At 37.4% G+C, this 23,735-nt stretch overlaps 1 protein-coding gene across 3 annotated transcripts in view; it reads left to right on the top strand.

The window, feature by feature from the left end:
• Nucleotides 1-23,735, top strand: part of LOC128662237 (adhesion G protein-coupled receptor E1) — a 267,881-nt gene that overhangs the window by 28,606 nt on the left and 215,540 nt on the right. For all 3 annotated transcript variants that reach the window (XM_053716059.1, XM_053716061.1, XM_053716060.1), the window contains one exon: nt 22,685-22,864. In XM_053716059.1, the coding sequence (XP_053572034.1) occupies nt 22,685-22,864 (180 nt within the window). The remainder of the gene's footprint in view (nt 1-22,684; nt 22,865-23,735) is intronic.

The following is a 23,735-nucleotide window of genomic DNA, read 5'->3' on the forward strand; positions in this document are numbered from 1 at the left end:
GATAGTATAAATACGTTTATACAACTTGTGAATTTAGACGTAAATAAATTACAACACCAGGTCCTTAGAGATGGTAAGAAGGTAAAAAGTAATGTAAATAATGTTGAAAAGAAAGCATTACAGTCCTTTCAGGGTAAATTGAAAAATGTTATCCTGAAGGGAGCCGATAAGGGAGGGGCATCTGTGGTTATCGATAGACAGTACTACATTAGGGAAATCAGACAACAACTGGATGACCCTGAAACATATAAGAAATTGTCACAAAATCCTGTTCATAGGATACAAAAAGAATTATTGGCCTGCCTGGAGAGGGCAGTAAAGGTTGGGGTGATTGACTTAAAATTGAGAGATTTTTTATACAATAAGTCACCAAGAACACCGTTTTTTTATACTATACCAAAGATTCACAAAAACCTTGCTGCTCCTCCAGGCAGGCCAATTATTTCCAGTATAGATTCTGCCTTTTCTAATGTATCTATTTTTATTGACAAATTGTTGCAGCCTGAGGTCGTAAAATGTAGTTCATACATCAAAGACACAGGTGATTTTTTGCAAAAGGTGAGAGAATTGCATTTACCTAGCGACAGCTTTGTATTGTATACATTAGATGTTAAGAGCCTCTATACCTGCATAAAGCATGAGACAGGTATGGGGGTTATTAAGAAAATTTTACATGTAAATGGGGGTTATACCCCACAACAAAATGTTTTCATAGAAGAATTATTGGGCTTGATTCTGTACTGGAATTACTTTATGTTTCAGGATGATTGGTATATACAGATAAGACTGCCATGGGGTCCAACGTGGCCCCATCATACGCCAATTTATTTATGAGCATGATTGAAGAGAATATAGTTTATGAAAATAAATGGTTTAAAGACTATGGAGGAGCCTGGTGGCGCTTCATAGACGATATATTTGGCGTTTGGTGGGGCCCCGTGGACTCCCTGGTTCAATTTGTAACAGACCTTAATTCTTCTGTGAGAAATTTGGAATTTACACTGAATCACAGTGAGGAGAGTATCATGTTTTTGGACACTAGAGTGTATAAGAAAGGTCCTAAATTGGAATTTGATTTATATTCAAAAGAAACAGATAGGAATACATTGCTAGAATTCAATAGTTTCCATCCACGTCATTTGGTAGAATCCTTACCTAAGAGTCAGTTGATGAGAGTCAACCGTATCGTGTCAGAGACAGATAATCTAAATAAAAGGATCAAAGAAATGCAAGAAAAATTCCGCAATAGAGGTTACCCCCAACATGTATTAGATAAATGCAGCAATAACCTTACCACTAATAAAGATCATAAGGAGAAGAACAAGAGAATGATTTTTACATCACAGTTTAGTGCCCATGGGAGGAAAATAGCTAAAATCATTAATAAACATTGGCCTATTTTACAGAGGTGTAATAATGACATTGTTGAATTTAAAGAGAGACCAATTATGGCCTATAAAAGGGTAAAGAATTTGAGGGACTACTTTGTGAAGTCTGACATAGGACCAGCTAAGCAGTTACAGCAGAGTCATTTAACTAAGAAGAATATAGGATGTTATCCTTGTTTAGGATGCATTAGTTGTAATTCAGTAATAAGGGGCAAAGAGTTTGTTCACCCTAGGAGTGGTAAAAGGTACACTATTAGGAATTTCTTCACTTGTGACACCACATATGCAATTTATTTAATTAAGTGTCCGTGTTCCCTCATCTATATTGGAGAGACGGTAAGAAAGGTGAAAGATAGGCTTAGCCAGCACCGCTCCAATATTAGATGTGGGAACAGGGAGGCACCTGTATCCAATCATTTCCTAGAGAAAGGACACAGTATCAGTCAGCTCCGATGGCAGGTTATAGACTATGTGGGTCCGCAGAGAATGGGTGGTGACCGTGAGAAAATATTGAAACAAAAAGAAATGCATTGGATTCATAGATTGGGATCATTAGTACCACATGGTATGAATAGGGACTTTGATTGGTCAGTCTTTTGGTGAAGAATAGGTTTAATTAAATTTGATTTATAATGGTATGTAGATATGTAGTACTGTCATCAGGGTTAGTTATCACTGCTTTAAATGTTGTAGGATAGTATGTCTGCTGTAAAAATGTTTAAACTATGTATCTTTAACAAAAAGTATCTTGTTGTAAATTGTATAAATTTTGAAAGTTTGAAGAGTAAGATATTTCGTGCAGCAGGTGGCGCTCAAGAGTAAAATGTATTGGCGCCAAGATAACTGTTTAAAAGAACCACCTCTGAGTATTGTATGTATAGCATGATTAAGTGACAGTAGTCACGAAACGTCGCTCTATCTTTTGTCAATAAAGATACTTTTTAAGCAAATTGTGCTGTGGACATTCCCATGTTGCATATTGTTATAGTGGAATTGGGCAGATTTCCACGGTCGACACGAGCACAGTATTTTGCCTGGCAGCTGTTCTACATATTGCTGAGGAAAGAATAAAAGAGGTAAAATACACCAGAATTATTCAATGTTCAATTCTCATATTGCTACTTCCCATTACTGTTCTCTTTCTGTTATTTTACAGTGGGACCATCATCAGATTAAGGTTCAAGCCATCATTGATTCTGGCGCATCTGGTGCTTTCATTGATTGTTAGGTTGTTAACATAAATAAAATACATACTATAAAAAAATCTTCTCCTGTTGTTTTGCGGGTTTTTGATGGCACTTCCTCCTCATACGGACCTATCACTACACATACCATACCACTTCTTGTTTCAACTCATGAAGGGCATAGTGAGTATTTATCCTTTGATGTTACTACCTCACCTCTATTCCCTATAGTAGTAGGGTTGAATTGGTTGCGTACACATCAACCCCATATACAATGGTCTGACCTATCACTCACATTTCCTTCACAATATTGCAAAAAGCATTGTTATTCTCACTGTAATTTATTGGTAACTAATACTGAGACCATTCCTAAAGTATACCATAACTATCTAGATGTGTTTGATAAAAAAGAAGCAGAGACACTCTCTCACAGCCTGAGTTAAAAGATTTAAAGCAATATCTTGACGAAAACCTCAAAAAAGGTTTTATCACACCCTCAACCTTGCCAGCAGAGGCTGGGGTGTTCTTTGTTCGGAACAAAGATGATACACTAAGACCTATTATAGATTACAGGGCTCTGAATAAAGTTACTAGAAAAAACAGGTACCCCCTCCCACTTATCCATGAATTACTGGAAAGACTATCCTCTGCTAAAATATACACCAAATTAGATCTCAGAGGTGCCTATAATTTGGTTAGGATACGTAGTGGGGATGAATGGTTAACAGCGTTCCGTACCAGGTATGGCCTATTTGAGTACAGGGTCATGCCATTCGGGCTTTGTAATGCCCCTGCGACTTTTCAGTTTTTTGTTAATGATATTTTCCATGACCTCCTAGATGTATATATGATCATCTACCTAGATGATATCTTGATCTATTCACAAACTTTAGATCAACATATTCAAAATGTCAGGACTGTATTGGAGAGGTTAAGAAGGCATCAATTATTCGCAAAGCCCGAGAAGTGTTTATTTCATGTCACAGAATTTTCCTTTCTTGGTTATCGGATTAGTCCACAGGGTATTAAAATGCAAGATGACAAGGTGTCCACCATCACCAATTGGCCAACACCCACATCTAAACAACATGTCCAAATATTTCTTGGATTTTCTAATTTTTATAGGAAATTCATCAGTGGATTTTCCTCCATTGTGAAACCACTCACTAGATTAACAGGAAAAAATACAAAATTAATTTGGACTACTGAAGCTGAAGACGCCTTTCAGTTATTAAAAAACAAATTCACTACTGCACCTATATTGCACTTCCCGGATCATACTTTGCAATATATTCTCAAGGTTGATGCAAGTGACTACGCAGTTGGTGCTATCTTATCACAGAGACAGTCTATAGAGTCACCTCTACATCCAATAGCCTTTTATTCCAGAGCTATGACAACTTCTGAATTAAATTACCCCATAGGGGAAAAAGAGCTCCTTGCCATAAAAACCTCATTGGAGCATTGGAGGCACCTTCTAGAAGGCACAGAGAAACCGATAGTAATCTATACCAATTACAAGAACATCGAGTATCTACAAACAAATAGAACCCTCTCCGCGAGACAAGTTCGTTGGAGTCTATACTTCGCTAGATTCCACTATATCATCGTTCACCGTCCAGGTTCTCGTAATGGAAAGGCTGACGCTCTGTCTCGACTGCCTGTCCCTCTAGCATCACTTTCTAAACCCTCAACTGTAATACCGACAGAACAAATCATTGCCTTAAATAGCACCATCCAGGACCAAATACGTACTGCCCAAGAAAATGATACCGACCTTCCTCGTTTGTCCCTGAGAAAGGATACTGATAATCTGCATTATCCTGATGATCTCTTATATATTCCTCCATCTGAACAAGACAAGGTAATCCATTTAGTACATGATACACTACTTGCTGGACATATGATACATGATACACTACTTGCTGGACATATGCTGGACCCATACCCTCTTCACCATGGTCTGAAGTAGCTATGGACTTTATCGTCGAATTGCCTAAATCCTCTAATCACACCACAATACTCGTTGTTGTAGACCATTTCACTAAAATGGCACATTTTATTCCTACGTCTAAATTACCTTCAGCTTCTTTAACTGCTCAATTGTTCCTCACCAACATTGTAAAACTACATGGACTTCCTAAATCAATTACTACAGACAGAGGATCCCAATTTACATCCAGATTCTGGAGACAATTGTGCACAACTCTTGGGATCACAAGGAACCTATCCTCTGCATACCACCCACAATCCAACGGCCAGACAGAAAGGGTAAATCAGGTACTAGAGCAATATTTAAGATCTTATTGTTCTCACCAACAAACATCCTGGTTTGATTACCTACCCTATGCTGAGTTCACATATAATAACACAATCAACTCATCTACTAAATACACTCCATTTTTTGCGAATTATGGATTCAATCCTGCCTTTCATCCATTTTCAAATCATTCAAGCAACTTAGTGTCTGTTCAAGAACTCACTAACAGCCTCTCGCAGATCCACACCAACCTCAAAACTAATATCGCTGAAGCTCAAGGACAACAAAAACATTACTACGATCTTAGACATAGTAAACCACCTGAGTACAAAAAGGGTGATAAAGTATGGTTGTCAACCAAACATCTAAGATTAAATGCTCCCAGTAAGAAAATGACTTCCTTATTCATTGGTCCCTATCAAATTACTCGTATAATTAACAGTAATGCTGTTACATTGGATCTCCCTAGTGAATTATGAATTCATCCGACCTTTCACGTCTCCTTACTGAAGCCCTATACTCTCATTAGGGGTGAACCATTACCACTCAAACATTCTGTTATCACTGATCAACTTGACTATGAGGTCGCTCTCATGAAGAGGACTCCTGGGAACCCTCAACAAATCTTTCTGCCGATCGCTTGTTTGCCTTGTTTCATAACAGACACCCTGATAGACCCTCTCCTTGAACCCCGGAGGGTTTCCTTTTGAGTGGGGGTACTGTCATGCATATACCTTTAATGAGATTGATCACCTGCTTGCATCCTCCCTATAAAGCCTTACTTTTCCCATAATTCATTGCTTGGTAATTTGAATCCTTGCTAGATTCACTAGCTGCTCTTTTGCCCAGCCATTTCCTGAATTGAGGATTATCCTTTTTTGTCTTTATCTCCCATTACGGATACAACATATAATTTCTTGCTAATACTGTGAGTATTTTGGGACTTCCACTCAGAAAGACTTTTAACTCTAGCTGCATAATTCTACAAATATGTGTAACTACGAGTTAAAAGGATCATTCTAAACTTGTTGCAAATGTTACCTATCTAACTTCATCAGCTAACCCCCTGGTTCAGCTGCACGGCTTCAGTTGCCGTTACCATTGTTTTTCAGTCTCACTATTTCCTTCCACTGTAGTGCCGGATCTACTTTTCTGTGTTGCAGTCACGCAGCCTGCTCTCTCCACTTTGTCTCAGACCAGCACCGGAGCATAACGTTCCTCTCACTCTCTCTCGATCTGTTCAAGTCTCCAAGTTATAAATTAACAAAAGTAAGTACCGTACTTACAGTTATTCCTATCACTCTGATATATATTCAGACTTAAGTTATGTGTACACATTGGTTAACGGTATCAGAAATGTTCACTCTTAATTACCTTTACAGTGTAACTTACCTTGTAACAATTGTTGCTGTTAAGTAGTGTGCTGCCAGAAGTGATTTACCAGTCTAGTTCTTATAAACACTTCTAAAACACTACTTATATACAGGGAGTGCAGAATTATTAGGCAAGTTGTATTTTTGAGGATTAATTTTATTATTGAACAACAACCATGTTCTCAATGAACCCAAAAAACTCATTAATATCAAAGCTGAATAGTTTTGGAAGTAGTTTTTAGTTTGTTTTTAGTTTTAGCTATTTTAGGGGGATATCTGTGTGTGCAGGTGACTATTACTGTGCATAATTATTAGGCAACTTAACAAAAAACACATATATACCCATTTCAATTATTTATTTTTACCAGTGAAACCAATATAACATCTCAACATTCACAAATATACATTTCTGACATTCAAAAACAAAACAAAAACAAATCAGTGACCAATATAGCCACCTTTCTTTGCAAGGACACTCAAAAGCCTGCCATCCATGGATTCTGTCAGTGCTTTGATCTGTTCACCATCAACATTGCGTGCAGCAGCAACCACATCCTCCCAGACACTGTTCAGAGAGGTGTACTGTTTTCCCTCCTTGTAAATCTCACATTTGATGATGGACCACAGGTTCTCAATGGGGTTCAGATCAGGTGAACAAGGAGGCCATGTCATTAGATTTTCTTCTTTTATACCCTTTCTTGCCAGCCACGCTGTGGAGTACTTGGACGCGTGTGATGGAGCATTGTCCTGCATGAAAATCATGTTTTTCTTGAAGAATGCAGACTTCTTCCTGTACCACTGCTTGAAGAAGGTGTCTTCCAGAAACTGGCAGTAGGACTGGGAGTTGAGCTTGACTCCATCCTCAACCCGAAAAGGCCCCACAAGCTCATCTTTGATGATACCAGCCCAAACCAGTACTCCACCTCCACCTTGCTGGCGTCTGAGTCGGACTGGAGCTCTCTGCCCTTTACCAATCCAGCCACGGGCCCATCCATCTGGCCCATCAAGACTCACTCTCATTTCATCAGTCCATAAAACCTTAGAAAAATCAGTCTTGAGATATTTCTTGGCCCAGTCTTGACGTTTCAGCTTGTGTGTCTTGTTCAGTGGTGGTCGTCTTTCAGCCTTTCTTACCTTGGCCATGTCTCTGAGTATTGCACACCTTGTGCTTTTGGGCACTCCAGTGATGTTGCAGCTCTGAAATATGGCCAAACTGGTGGCAAGTGGCATCTTGGCAGCTGCACGCTTGACTTTTCTCAGTTCATGGGCAGTTATTTTACGCCTTGGTTTTTCCACACGCTTCTTGCGACCCTGTTGACTATTTTGAATGAAACGCTTGATTGTTCGATGATCACGCTTCAGAAGCTTTGCAATTTTAAGAGTGCTGCATCCCTCTGCAAGATATCTCACTATTTTTTACTTTTCTGAGCCTGTCAAGTCCTTCTTTTGACCCATTTTGCCAAAGGAAAGGAAGTTGCCTAATAATTATGCACACCTGATATAGGGTGTTGATGTCATTAGACCACACCCCTTCTCATTACAGAGATGCACATCACCTAATATGCTTAATTGGTAGTAAGCTTTCGAGCCTATACAGCTTGGAGTAAGACAACATGCATAAAGAGGATGATGTGGTCAAAATACTCATTTGCCTAATAATTCTGTACTCCCTATAGTAATTGCTTGCTTCACAATTCTGGATTATTTCAGTCATATTTCAGATCTGAATCAAGCTACAAAAAACATAATTTTAACGCATAAATATATTATGTTAACCAAGTTCTTTGTATCTCTCATCTGCAAAAATAGATCCAACACCGCTGCTTAGCATTACAGCCCCACAAAAAGCCCTTTTAAGGGCTGGTAATAGAGCTGTTAACTTTTGTAATTTAGATTAGGGTAGGGAATTTTTTTTATTTTGGGGGGCTTTGTTATTTTATTAGGGGGCTTAGAGTAGGTGTAATTAGCTTAAAATTCTTGTAATCTATTTTTATTTTTTGTAATTTAGTGTGTTTTTTTTTTTGTAATTTAGTTTAGTTTATTTAATTGTAGGTAATTGTAGGTAATTTATTTAATTTATTTAATTATAGTATAGTGTTAGGTTTAATTGTAACTTAGGTTAGGATTTATTTTACAGGTAATTTTGTAATTATTTTAACTAGGTAGCTATTAAATAGTAAATAACTATTTAATAGCTATTGTACCTAGTTAAAATAAATACAAAGTTGCCTATAAAATAAATATAAATCCTAAAATAGCTACAATATAAATTATTCGTTATATTGTAGCTATATTAGGGTTTATTTTACAGGTAAGTATTTAGTTTTAAATAGGAATACTTTAGTTAATAAGATTTAATTTATTTAGTTAGATTAAAATTATATTTAACTTAGGGGCGTGTTAGGGTTAGACTTAGCTTTAGGGGTTAATACATTTATTAGAGTAGCGGCGAGGTCCGGTCAGCAGATTAGGGGTTAATACTTGAAGTTAGGTGGTGGTGACATTGGGGGGGGGCAGATTAGGGGTTAATACTATTTATTATAGGGTTTGCGAGGCGGGAGTGCAGCGGTTTAGGGGTTAATAACTTTATTAGAGTAGCGGCGAGGTCCGGTCGGCAGATTAGGGGTTAATAAGTGTAGGTAGGTAGCGGCAACATTGGGGGGCAGATTAGGGGTTGATAAATATTATGTAGGTGTCGGCGATGTTAGGGGCAGCAGATTAGGGGTTCATAGGGATAATGTAGGTGGCGGCGGTGTGCGGTCGGCAGATTAGGGGTTAAAAATTTTTATTATAGTGGCGGCGATGTGGGGGGACTTCGGTTTAGGGGTACATAGGTAGTTTAAGGGTGTTAGTGTACTTTAGAGCACAGTAGTTAAGAGCTTTATAAACCGGCGTTAGCCCAGAAAGCTTTTAACTACTGACTTTTTTCTGCGGCTGGAGTCTTGTCGGTAGAGGGTCTATTGCTCACTTCAGCCAAGACTCTAAATACCAGCGTTAGGAAGATCCCATTGAAAAGATAGGATACTCAATTGGCGTAAGGGGATCTGCGGTATGGAAAAGTCATGGCTTGAAAGTGAGCGTTAGACCCTTTCCTGGAGGACTCTAAATACCAGCGGGCGGCCAAAAGCAGCGTTAAGACCCCTTAACGCTGCTTTTCACGGCTAACGCAGAACTCTAAATCTAGGCGTATGCTTCCTTGTATGTACAAACACAGTCGAATAGGGTTAACATTGTTAACACTGTCTATACAACACATATTTAGAAATCTGCAAATTTCAACAGAAAGATTGTCTGTTAATGAGCTTTAAATTAATAAATTAACCAGAGTGCTAACTGTGGATATACATTACAATTTGACTGGGTAATTAGGAAATATAAAGGATATATTATATTTTTTTTAGTGAGCCAGTACATACTTAATCTCCAAAACTACATTTTTTTTATAAACTTTTAACATCAATATGATCTTGGAGTTCTGTGAAATAATTTTAATAATAATGGAAGCCAGGATAAAATACTAGGTTCTCTGACTCAAAGTTGTCAAGGCCTTCTTGAAGTAATTGAATTATGTGATACATTCACACTTTTAACATTAGGGGGCCGATTTATTATGGCCTGAATGGGACCATATACCCCTGTTTCTGCACAAGCCTTCAGGAGCGCGGGTAACAAAAGTTAAGAAGCAGTGGTCTTAAGACCACTGCTCCTTAACTTGTCCACTGCCTCTGAGACTACGGACATCAATCCGCCCGATCTCATACGATCGGGTTGATTGACACCCCGGCATTGCACAAGCAGTTCACCAGAACTGCTTGTGCAATGATAAATGCTGACAGCGTATGCTGTCGGCATTTATCGATGTCTGGTGGACATGATCGCTACAGCGGATCATGTCCGCTAGACATTTGATAAATCGGGCCCGTGGTCTTTAAACACAGTGTGGAAAAAAAATTATTAAAAGGTACATTTAAAACAAAACAAAAAATCCATCATGCAAATAAAAGTGCATCAATTATACATAATAAAATATTTTTGCATTAAAAACGTTTATTTAAAAAAATGCCTAAAATTGAAATTTAAACTATGTTCACTGTTGGACTTTGAGTTTTTTCTTTCCAGCCTGACAGCATAAAGCTACTTGAATTCAAAACAAGAACATCCTTTAAAACTAAACAAATAAATAAAAATAAGTTGATAGATAAAATATGTTGAAATATTAAAATTGCTTACAGCAAGAATACTGGAAGAGTGCAGGTCATTGCATTATATAACTATCTCAATTTTTACAGTAACATAAAACTGCATTCTACATAACATAAAAGTGTATATAGTAACATAAATCTGGTTTTACACAGTCTTTGATGGAGTTAAGTTGTTGCAAAACGCCCCTGATTGGTTAAGTCTTTGGTAGTACACAAGAGGTAGGAAAGTGGACACTGCTTTCCCAGAATGACTAGATAAATGCATTAAGCCATTTCTATGGTTACCAATTGCAGGAACAAGTATTGTTGTTGCTAGCCCATCTAATATTGAAAGAAAGACCCCTCTTCACACCCCTCTTTACAAAAAGCTGCCTTTGGCTGTTTGTGAGAGAAAACCGGGTGAGCTGACAGGCAAAGCTGCTTTCTATAATCTGAGAAAAGATAGGACCAAATTATGTAGCACTGCAAGAAACAGCACAATAATTTTCTACAGAATGTAGTTTAAGAACATACCTTTCAGGTCGTAATTCAACTCCCCTCCCTTACACCAATAAAGTTTAATCCATTTTACATACAGCACACTGGTCTGCTCCCTCATGCTCCTGTTGATGCCGGGGCGGAGTGACATAATTTCTGGCTCCCGGTTTTAATTGTGCGTCCCTCCTTCCTCCCTCACAGAGCTGACCACACATCTTGCTAGCTGCTACTCATTTTGCTGGGACATTTAAATGGCCGGTACTGGGTCCTAAATTCTAAAAATGTCCCAGCAAAAATGGGACAATTGGCAACTATTCATTGTGTGGCTGTAGGTAGGAACCAAGGAGGGAAGAACCCTTGGCATAGTCCTGGTCTCTTCCGTCCACTTTGTCAAACTCACATAATTAGCATAATTTAGCTCCACCTATTTATGTCACTGATACACAAACTATGCTTCCTTGTATATACAAACACAGTCGAATGGGGTTAACATTGTTACATTACGATTTGACTGGGTAATTAAGAAATATAAATTATATATTATATTATTTTTAGTGAGCCAGTACATACTTAATCTACAAAACAACATTTTTTTAAATAAACTTTTAACATCAATATGCTCTGGGAGTTCTGTGAAATAATATTAATAATAATGGAAGCCAGGATAAAATACTAGGTACTCTGGTTCAAAGTTGTCAAGGACTTCCTGAAGTAATTGAATTATATGATAATGTGATACGTTTACACTTTTAACATTTGGGGCCGATTTATCACTGCCCGAATAGGACCGTATACCCCTGTTTTTGCGCGAGCCTTCAGTCGTGCCAGTAACAGGAGTTTAGAAACAGTGGTCTTAAGACCACTGCTCCTTAACTTGTCTGCTGCCTCTGAGGCTGCGGACATCAATCCACCTGATCTTATACGATCGGCCATGAGGGAAGAACCCTTGGCGTGGTCCTGGTCTCTTCCCTCATTTGGCCAAAATGCTGTAACTAACGCATAATCTTGCTCTGTGCTTGCAAGATAGCGCCAGACTTTGTGTTGTGTTGATTATTTTGTTTTGTAATTTTCCTTATGGGCTTTGCACCCAGGCTGGTCAGGGGTTAACTTTCTGGGATGCTGGAAGCTGTACAGCTTTCTGTGAGTATCCAGAGCTGTGTGTTTTACAGTGACACATGTGTGCCCAGTCCATTTCTGTGTTTTGTATATGTCCAGGGAAATTACATAAGGCCTGTGCACCCTTGTGTGTATCTCAGTTTGTTTGATTGAAAGTATGCATTGTGTGGCTGTAGGTAGGCACTCAGGAGGGAAGAGACTTGACGTGGTCCTGGGCTTAAAGTGAAAGTCAAACCTAGCATTTTCGAAATGCTAGGATTGACTATTGAAACAAATAAAGGGGGCTTTCATTCATGAAGTATAAGATACTTTGTGTAGAAAGTTCCTTTATTTGTTTAAATCGATCACCGTTCTTAGCTGCTACAGCAGCCCACGGCAAAAAAAATATTTTGCTTAGAGGTGACATTTTCACCTCTTAGCCAATAGCCGTGTGGTAAATCCGGCTCCCAAGGGTGCCAAGCTGTATTTACCGCACGGCTATTGCCTAAGAAGTGAAAATGTCACCTCTCAAGCCAAACAGCGATCTGACGTGTGCTGCCTGAGCAGTTAAGAACAGCAAACACTTGAAACAAATAAAGAAGCTTTCAGCATGAAGTATCTAATTCTTCATTAATGAAAGCCCCCTTTATTTGTTTCAATAGTCAATCTTAGCATTTCACAAATGCTAGAGTTGACTTTCACTTTAAATTGCATGGCCAAATGCTGTAACTAACTCTTCCATTTTTGCTTTTAATCTTACTGTGTGCTTGCAAGGGAGTTCCAGACTTTGTGTTGTGTTGATTATTTTGTTTTGTAATGTTCCCTATGGGCTTTGCAACCAAGCTGTTGATGGGTTAATTGCATGTGTTGTTGGAAGCTGTACAGCTGTCTGTGAGTATCCAGGGCTGTGACTTTTGCAGTGACATAGGATGTGTACCCAGTCCAGTTTGGCCAAATGCTGTAACTAACTCTTGCATTTTGCTTTTAAAGGGACAGTCAACACCAGAATTTTTGATGTTTTAAAAGATAGATAATCCCTTAATTACCCATTCCCCAGTTTTGCATAACCAACACAGTTATAATAATACACGTTTTACCCTCTGTAATTACCTTGTATCTAAGCCTCTGCAAAATGCCCCCTTATTTCAGTTCTTTTGACAGACTTGCCTTTTAGCCAATCAGTGCTCACTCCTCAGTAAATTCACATGCATGAGCTCAATGTTATCTATATGAAACACATGAACTAATGCCCTCTATTGGTGAAAAACTGTCAAAATGCATTTATATTAGAGGCAGCCTTCAAGGTCTAAGAAATTAGCATATGAACCTTCTAGGTTTAGCTTTCAACTAAGAATACCAAGAGAACAAAGCAAAATTGGTGATAAAGGTAAATTAGAAAGTGGTTTAAAATTACATACCCTATCTGATTCATGAATGTTTTTTTGGACTTTACTGTCCCTTTAATCTAGATGTATGCTTGCAAGAAAGTGCCAGACCTCCTATGTGTTATATTAATAATTCTGAATTGTAATTTTCCCTATGGGCTTTCAACCCAGGCTTGTCTTGGGTTAACTGCCCCTGAGTGTCCTTGAAAGCTGTGCAGCTGTCTGTGAGTACTGTTGAGCACCCAGGGCTGTGAGTTTTAAAGGGTCATAGGACACACACACACATGCAGCACACACACAGAGGAAGGGTGACACACACAGAGGCAGGGAGACACACACACACATACAGGCAGAGAGATAGACACACACAGAGCCAGGGTGTCACACACACAGAGGCAGGGAGAGACACACAAACAGGCAGAGTGACATACACTCAGAGAAGCAGGGACACACACAGAAGCAGGGACACACAAACACACTGCATGCCATGCTTCCCCCCCACCCTTTACCTTCTTGTCTGCCTATCTGCCTTGTTTATATGTGGCAAGAATTGCCACAATTGTTGTAAATGCCACAATAGTAATTGTTGTTGCAGGATGTTCAGACGAAGAAATGTATATATTTTCTATGTTTACTCTTTGATTTCAACTAGGGATAGGCAAATGTTTTTATATTCAAATTTGAATATTAGAACGAATGTTATTGTAGAAATTCGATTTCCATAATAGAATGTTGATAAGAACGAATATTCTTAAAAATTCTATTATCGAATGTTATTTACAGTTTTTGAATGTCACTTTCAAATTCGAATGTCACATTTGAATTCAAATATTACATTTATAAAACACAGTTGTAGACTAGAAATACTATTTCGAATTTGAATGTGACATTCGAATATTACATTTATAAAACAGTATTAGATTAGAAATACTATTTTCGAATTTGAATGTTACAATGGAATTCAAATGTAGCATTCAAATATTACATTTATTAAACACAGTTGTAGACTAGAAATACTATTTCGAATTTGAATGTTACATTTAAAAAACACAGTATTAGACTAGAAATACTATTTTGAATTTGAATGTTACAATGGAATTTGAATGTAGCATTCAAATTCAAATACAGTATTACATTTATTAAACACAGTTGTAGAATAGAAATACTATTTCAAATTCAAATGTTACATTCTAATTCGAATATTACATTTCGAAATTGAATGAATACATAGCTAAATATTCTATTATTCGAACAAATATTTTCAATTTTATTGAAAAATTTGAAAACGAAAATTCGAAAATAGAATGTTGCAATGTTATATAAACATTCGAAATTCGATTCGAACAAATGAATGTATCAACATTTGTATTAAATTTCAAATTTTTAGAAACATTCGCCCATCCCTAATTACAACAGAGTTCTCTAGCAGGTAGAATGAGATTTTTTGTAATATCATTACTGCAGATTTGTGTGGCTGATACACTTCCATGAGGTTTTTAATAGATACTCCAGACAATATAGCTGCTTGATGTGGGACATGCAAAGTTTTGTTCCCTGCATCAATTAACAGTTTTGTGAAAGTGACACATATAAGACAACATTAAAGGGACACTAAACCCAAATTTTTTCTTTCGTGATTCAGATAGAGCATGCAATTTTAAGCAACTTTCTAATTTACTCCTATTATCAAATTTTCTTCATTCTCTTGGTATCTTTATTTGAAATGCAAGAATGTAAGTTTAGATGCCGGCCCATTTTTGGTGAATAACCTGGGTTATTCTTGCTGATTGGTGGATAAATTCATCCACCAATAAAAAAGTGCTGTCCAGAGTTCTGAATAAAAAGAGAAGCTTAGATGCCTTCTTTTTCAAATAAAGATAGCAAGTGAACAAAGAAAAATTGATAATAGGAGTAAATTAGAAAGTTGCTTAAAATTGCATGCTCTATCTGAATCACGAAAGAACTTTTTTTGGTTCAGTGTCCCTTTAAAGGGACAAACAAGTAAAAAAAAAAGAAAATGCTCTATATGCTTGTATATAACTATGTATTTAGCCACTTCAAAGGGTTTAAACCTCTAGTTAAAGTCAGCTCAAAAGCTGCAATGCATTACTGGGAGCTTGCTGAACATATTAGGTGAACCATTGACAAGAAGGATATGTTTGTGTTGCCACCAATCACCAGCTAGCTTCCAGCTGCGCATTGCTGCCCCTTAGCCAACTATGGCCTCGCTTCAATTGAGTCGTTAAAAATGGAGCCGTAAGCTACCGAAGCGTCCGACAGCTAAAAGTAATTTACGGCTCCATTTTAGTACCAGGTTTCCATTGAAAAGATTAGCGTGTTGCGCGCAGTCGCTCTTTTCGTGTAGCTGTAAGTTAACATTGTGTTAACGCTTCCACCTGACGTCGGATTTCTTAAAAATCAATTAGTTGCTAAGGTAACCCAACCTTACGCTATAGAATTTACGTTTAACGTCCGTGCTTCTTACCTGTGATCGCCTCTCAAGAAAAATAAAGATACACTTATCCATATTTTTAATAATCAAATATTATTTTTTAATATAATTATATTTTCCACTTCATAAATATAAGTAATATATATTGCTGCCTTAGGCATAGGTCTAGTTTGCATTCTGTAGCTATGTTCTTACATATATTATTATATTTAAATATATACTGATATTTCTATTAGAATATAAGTTTAACTATTCCTATACATGAGACAACAATAAAAGTTACTTATAACAATTTATTTATACATTAAAACACTTGCATTATTTGCAAGTTTTATAATTTCAATAGAAAATAGGTCTCAAAAAGCACAATTTTCCTCTTTTACACCTAGTTGAGCTGGGTGTAATATTTCTCAATGTATCGACAGCCTCCGACAGTATATTAACGGTTTGCGCTTTCATTGGAAACCTGGTATAATTTATCGATTAACGGCTTCTATTACTTTCTATGGGACACGAAGATTTTTTCGGCAGTCGGAGTCCAGCTGCAGATATTGAGGTATAACGCGCCATTGGAAACAGTCGATAAACGATATTGCTTTCAACAGCATATTTAACGGTTTGCGAGTGCACGCAAACTGAATTACGACTCAATGGAAGTGAGGCCTAAGTCAATTTAAAATTGAAAAGACTCTTAAAATGTAATGCTCATTCTGGTCAATTTAAGTTGTATTTTTACTTTCACGCACCTTTAAGCTTGTTATTTCAGTCATAGAGCATTTATTTTGAATAGCGTACATAATGTTTTTCATGCATATTTTCTTATACTTTTTATTCTAAATAGTGTTGATAGCCAGTTAGCAACAGAAACAGCGGCTAATGAGCACCACAAACAAAGTTTCAAACAGGCACATTATGCAAAGCCACAAATAAAATCTCATCAAACACAGCCTTTGCCTGCAAAGCACACAGGCACTAGCAAGTAGAGACACACACTACTAGCACTTCATAGTTTTGCAGTGCTATACAAATAAATGATAACAATAATACTCAATTCAGTATATACAGCTAGCCCTAACAGCACACATACTTGATGATCTAAAGCTCTCTGCTCAGATGAGACGATCTAAGACGTCTCATCAGTATGGCAATGTCCCTCAAAGATGTTTAGAAATCCAGATTTTGGATTTAGAGATGTTTATCTGGCTATGTAGGGTTCTGGAAGTGGAGAGACTCCTGAAGTACAATATAAGGTCTAAAAAAAAAATCCCAATATTTTTAGTCATTTGTCTCCATGGGCCTGATGATAAAGATTTCCCTGCTTGGAGAGAAATTATAGTGCAGACTTCACAGGGACTGATCACACTGAAAGCTAAAAGAAAGTGGGCAGAAACTGGAAGTCCCAGATAAATAAGAGATGCCTTCCATAAAGCTCTCTGCTCAGACTAGATGATCTAAAATGATTCTCCATCGCTGCAAGATCTCTCACAAGATTCTAGACACAAAAATGTTGCTATTCTTTAAGGCGTGTTCCCTGCATTTCTTTATGTGCAGGAGAGACAAACCCAGTGCAATATAGTTACACTTTGTGCTTTGTATTTTATATTACTTTACACTTCAGAATGGGTTCTTTTAGTATGATTACATTTAAGCTTTGCACTTTCTCATTTGTATTTCAATGCACTAAAATTTAGCAGTACTTTTACAAATTCTGATTATGTTTTGGCAGTTTCTGTGTTACTATAACAAGTTAGGATCATGCTTTGTATTTTTCTGTGTATCTTTTTACAAATGACATTGCACTTTGTATTTGCTCTAAAACTAACAGTTTCAGAAAGTGGGAAAGTGCAGGGCGATTTGTCCCTGGGCTGAACAGGGGATTTCCCAGGGTATTCCTGAAGCTGATGAAATGCTGTAATCATTTTACACAAGCTAATCTCACTGAATTATCTTGCCAGCTATATGCAGATGAAGTTTGCTGAAAATTCATCATACACTTATTTAACTGAAAAAAAGTAATACATACTAAACTACAATGTTAAATTGTAGAGAAAATATTTGTTGCTGCAAACTGAGACTTTTGGGCCGATTTATCAAGCTCCATATGGAGCTTGATGCCCCTGTTTCCACATGAGCCTTCAGGCTCGCGGGAAACAGAAGTTATGAAGCAGCGGTCTAAAGACCCCTGCTCTATAAATTGTCCGCCTGCTCTGAGGCCGTGGACAGAAATCAACCCGATCGAATGTGATCGGGTTGATTGACACCCCCTACTAGCAGCCGATTGGCTGAGAATCTGCAAGGGGTGGCATTGCACCAGCAGTTCACAAGAACTGACGAGTTCTAAATAGAACGAAACAGGCTGTCTAGCAGGGGTTTCTGTATTGCTGCAATAGCCCTATTAAGGGATCGCTGTGTTAAAACAGTATTTGAAGCAAAGAATCTGAGATTTTGCATATCTAATTTGCATATCGTACCCAGAATCCTCTTGTGCATTGGTACAATTTACTGGGGAAAAGCAAGCGGGGAACTTGCCTGGATGTGCTAATTTCCTATGCAAAAAATTTGTATTGATATATATATATATATATATATATATATATATATATACACATATATATATATATATATATATATATATTTAGCCAGAAGAAAATGCACTCTCAGGACTTTCATAAATAAGTTACTTTTATTCCTGTAACGTTTTCGGAGGTCTTGCCTCCTTCATCAGCATCTGCTGATGAAGGAGGCAAGACCTCCGAAAACGTTACAGGAATAAAAGTAACTTATTTATGAAAGTCCTGAGAGTGCATTTTCTTCTGGCTAAATATTTTCTACAAATTTGCACCCAGGCAGTTTTCCTCTGTGGGCGAGTTCTGGTGTTTTGGATACCTATATATATATATATATATATATATATATATATATATATATATATATATATATATATATATATATATACAAAAAATGAAGAAAAACTCGATCCTCAGGTCAGAATAGATAAGTTTAAAAAGTCTTTATTTCAAATCCATTAAAAATCCCTGGAGGGGTCCTGTACAGCAAAAGAACATAAAGCACTGTGTACTAAAGCTGACATGTTTCGGCTGAATGCCGTAATCATAGCTTGATTGAGTGCATCAGTGCTAACCATTTAAGAGACAATGTTGTTTGTGATTGGTTAAAAACAATTACACATTTTCAATGTTAGAACTAAAGTGCTATGTTAACCCTTTCCCTGCCTGATTGCTATATGTAGCTGACTAACTACTATCTATTAATGAAAAAGAACATTTTGATGTTAGGTATAAGTGGGGGAAGAGAGGGGGACTATGACTTATTATATTGTATAGCTATAAGTTATGAATTGTAGAGTATTTGAGTGTTTTATTTTACATTATTTAAATACATTCTGTTTAGTGTGCTTATATTTTTATTTTTATTTATCATTTTTCATTTACATTTTCAATGCCAAACCTGTAGTCTATCTCTTCTGTATGTATGGAGCTATTACCTGGCTACCTTAGTGACCTCTAACAATTATCACTTGACTGGTGACTATTGTATATTGTTGTACTTTATATATATTATTATTGTAATAGTACAGAACAGAGACACTTATTTTTCCCTCTCTAATGTGAGCTATACGTGCTGGTTAAGCTTAGAAGAGTGTATTCATTCTACATTTATGTGATTACTCTATCTAACAGTCAGTACTTGTACTAAATGATTAAAAGAACTTAATTTTTGAGTAAAAAACAGTATAGAGATATGACTAGATGATGCTATTTGTTTGTATGTCATTGCCAATAGTTTATGAGATCATATTCGGAGTTCAGGCCCCTTGGTACTCTTGTTTGGAGTCTAAAAATCCAATACATCTCTCTTTTTCCTAAGATGAGATTCCTGTCCCCACCTCTTAAAGGGGTTTTGATTTTCTCAATAGCTTGCCATCTCAGGGTGGTACTGCTTTTATTGTGTGAATCTTTGAAATGCCTAACCAAAGGGGTAGTCGCCTCTCCCATTTTGATTGTGGACAGATGGTTTCTTATTCGGACATTCACCTCAGTTGAGGTGAGTCCTACGTATTGCAACTTGCATTCCAAGCATGACAGAACATATATGACGTAAGAGGATGTACAGTTAAGGCAGGAGGTTATTTTAAACACTTCACCTGTGGCTTCTGAATGAAATTTGTTTGAGATAATAACTTTATCACATGGCTTAAATCTGACTCTACCACACCTGTACATCCCCTTATGTCTTAACCAAGAACTTTCCTCTGTGACTGATATCCTTGGTAACTCAGAAGGTGCCGAATAGTTTCCTATGGTTTTGCTTCTGCGATAAGAGCACCTAAGGCCCTTGTCCACACTGCTTACAAGCCTATCATCGGCTTTAAGTAAGTGAAAATGTTTGTTTATTATACCACAGATATCCTTATATTCTGTGCTATAATCTGTAACAAATGTAACTTTACCTTCCTGAGTAGAAGGATTGGGGGGCCTTACTGATCCCTGTAAAAGTACCTTCCTATCCAATCTGTCCATCTGTGATTTTGCTTGCTTAATAGTATATTTCGGGTAGCCCCTTTGCAGAAGTCTCTTCTCAAGATCTCTGCTCTGTGCCTGATAGGTACTCTCTTCCGTACAATTTCTTTTGGTTCTAATGAGTTCACCTTTTGCCACTGCCAATGGAACTTGCTTGGGGTGGCAACTCTTTGCATGTAGCAAAGTGTTTATTGTAATTGGTTTCCGATAAGTGCTTGCTCTGACCTTACCATTTTCAGCAACTGTAAGTGTAAGGTCTAAGTAATTTATCTGACTGGTATGAGTCTCATGTGTGAACCTTAGGCCTATACTGTTATTATTCAGTTTGGCCATGAAATTGGACATTTCACTGTCAGTACCCCGCCAGACAAAGAAAAGATCATCTATGTATCGCCTATAAAAGGCGATACATAGTTTATGGTCATTTTCTTCTCCATAGATGTGGGACAGCTCCCACCAACCCATGAAGAGGTTGGCGTATGAGGGCACAAATTTGGCCCCCATTGCTGTCCCACACCTCTGGAGAAAAAAATCCTCATTGAACCTGAAGTAATTGTGATTGAGAAGAAAATGGGTAACTCTCAAAATGTACTTTATAAATGCCTCATCAAAATAGGAAAATTTCTCTAGGAAAAAGGTCAAAGCTGTTAGACCTTCCCCATGTGGAATGGAAGAATAAAGGGCTGTGACATCAATTGTCAGCCACTTAAAGTGGCCTTCCCAATTGAAATCTTCCATAAGGTTCAGTAAATCCTTTGTGTCTCTTATGTGGCTTTGCAAAGAGACCACAAACGGATAGAGGATTACATCAAGCCATTGTGACAGATGCTCAAGAAGGGACCCTATGCCGCTCACAATGGGCCATCCCTGAACATCTGCCAAGCTCTTGTGCACTTTTGGAAGATGGTGGAAGATGGGCACAACAGGATTCTCTACAAATAGAAAATCATGGGTGTTCTGATTTAGGTGCCCATCCTCCAAACCATCATCCAGAAGTGTTCTCAATTCCTTTTGGAAAGGAATGGTGGGATCCCTTGTAAGCCTCATGTAGTTGTTGGTATCGTTTAGTTGACGTTCTGCTTCACTAATATAAGCACTTCTGTCCTGAACAACCACTGACCCCCCTTTATCCGCTGAGCGGATAATGAGATTTTTGTTTTTCTGAAGTTCTAAGAGAGCTTGTTTCTCTCTGTAGGACAAATTAGATTTGTGCTCACCTCTATCTGTCGTATGAGACAGTTGTGTGAGATCTTGCTCTATTCTATTGTAGAATGTTTCAAGGATAGAGCCCCTGGACTGTATGGAATAGAATACTGACTAAAGACCCCTGCTCTATAAATTGTCCACCTGCTCTGAGGCCGTGGACAGAAATCAACCCGATCGAATGTGATCGGGTTGATTGACACCCCCTACTAGCAGCCGATTGGCTGAGAATCTGCAGGGGGTGGCATTGCACCAGCAGTTCACAAGAACTGACGAGTTCTAAATAGAACGAAACAGGCTGTCTAGCAGGGGTTTCTGTATTGCTGCAATAGCCCTATTAAGGGATCGCTGTGTTAAAACAGTATTTGAAGCAAAGAATCTGAGATTTTGCATATCTAATTTGCATATCGTACCCAGAATCCTCTTGTGCATTGGTACAATTTACTGGGGAAAAGCAAGCGGGGAACTTGCCTGGATGTGCTAATTTCCTATGCAAAAAATTTGTATTGATATAAATATAATAATATAATAATAATAGTGTATATATATATATATATATATATATATATATATATATATATATGTGTGTGTGTGTGTGTGTGTGTGTGTGTATATGTGTATATATATATATATATATATATATATATATATAAAATTTTATTTTTATTTTTTAATGATTTTTGTCAATGCTGGTGAGTTTTTGATAATCAGGCCCACAGCCACTCGGAAAATATACACAGCCACAAATCATAACAATCTAGACAGTCACTAAATAGCAGTTACAGTACAGACAGTTATTGTGCAGGATGCCTAATATACATCTGTGCATGACTAGTGTGCTATGACAGATGTGGAATATACTGCCATAATATGGCTTCAATAGGTAAAACCTGCCAGCCATCTTTTGTGTGCATATATAGAATGGTAATATTAATGTGGTAGTGTGAGGGAGGCAGGTGGGTGTTTTGGATGGATAAAGGTTACAGGGTAGCTCCAACTGGGTGTTTAATTTACAGCTAATTTATTATTAAACTGTAGCTGAATCTAGAAACTATTTCCAAAATTGTATAAAATAAGTTAATGAAGTAGTAATTCCATGCTTAGATTTTTTTTCCTTCCTGCAGGTGTACAACTTATACCTGAGAAGTTCAGAAATCGTCCCCAATGTCTCGGTAACAGCAGTCTGTGCCCAAGTAACGCATTCTGTGAGAATAGCCAATGGGGTGACTTCTGCATTTGTAATGATGGATACTACAACTACAAGGACAGCCACGTAGTCACATATCCCGGGGGAAGCTGTTTAGGTAATCCTATGGTTTTTTTTCTTTGCTGTGTTTTAAGGAAATTAATTAGACTTATAATAGATATATTCTGTAAATCACTATAAATAGCATATAATGAGCTATTGCTTTATACAGATGTTTCAATACATTTTGTTGTACACTTAGCAACATTCTCTTTTTTAGCCACAATGGGTTAAAGGCACTTGAATATACGCAATCGGGCTAGCATTTGAGTATGGGTGTTAGTTTTTTCTCAGTTTGCGTGCTCCATTAAAGTCTATGGGGGTATATGTTAACTCGAACGCAACTTTGCAAAGTCTATCTTTCTGTGCGCGGTGGCTTTCGCTCTTGTGCAAACTTTTTATTTTCAACTATAAGCTTAATCCGACACACGCAAATAGCCTCCATCTAGCGAAGTTAATGTGCAAGCGGTAGCACTAAATAGCGCTCCACTCCTAATCTAGTATATAGCTTATGCTTTTTGTGTATGTGTATCACTACTAATATACACTTGCCCTGCATATGTTTAATTACTGGCTATGTAACTGCCCTATGTATGCTGAATTGTTGGTGCTAAAAAAATGAATAGAGCAGAGAACTTTTAAGATACACTACCTACATTTACCATTTCAGTGCTAAGCAAATTCACACCCCTTGTTATAGACCACTCATTAAATTTACACATGAATTGCTATATTGTTTTCTGCAATGTACCCACACAAGTCACACCTATTTTTAACAGACCAAACATTTTTATTAAATTAATTTGGAGAAATTCCATAATGTGGGAAAATGAGCTGCAAAAAATGGTAAAAAGAGGCATGGGGGTCATTACTTCCTAAATATTTTTAAAATACAATTTATGGTCCCACACTAGGGATGGGCGAATGTT

Source organism: Bombina bombina, chromosome 6 (genome assembly GCF_027579735.1).
Source record: "Bombina bombina isolate aBomBom1 chromosome 6, aBomBom1.pri, whole genome shotgun sequence".
Taxonomy (NCBI): domain Eukaryota; kingdom Metazoa; phylum Chordata; class Amphibia; order Anura; family Bombinatoridae; genus Bombina; species Bombina bombina.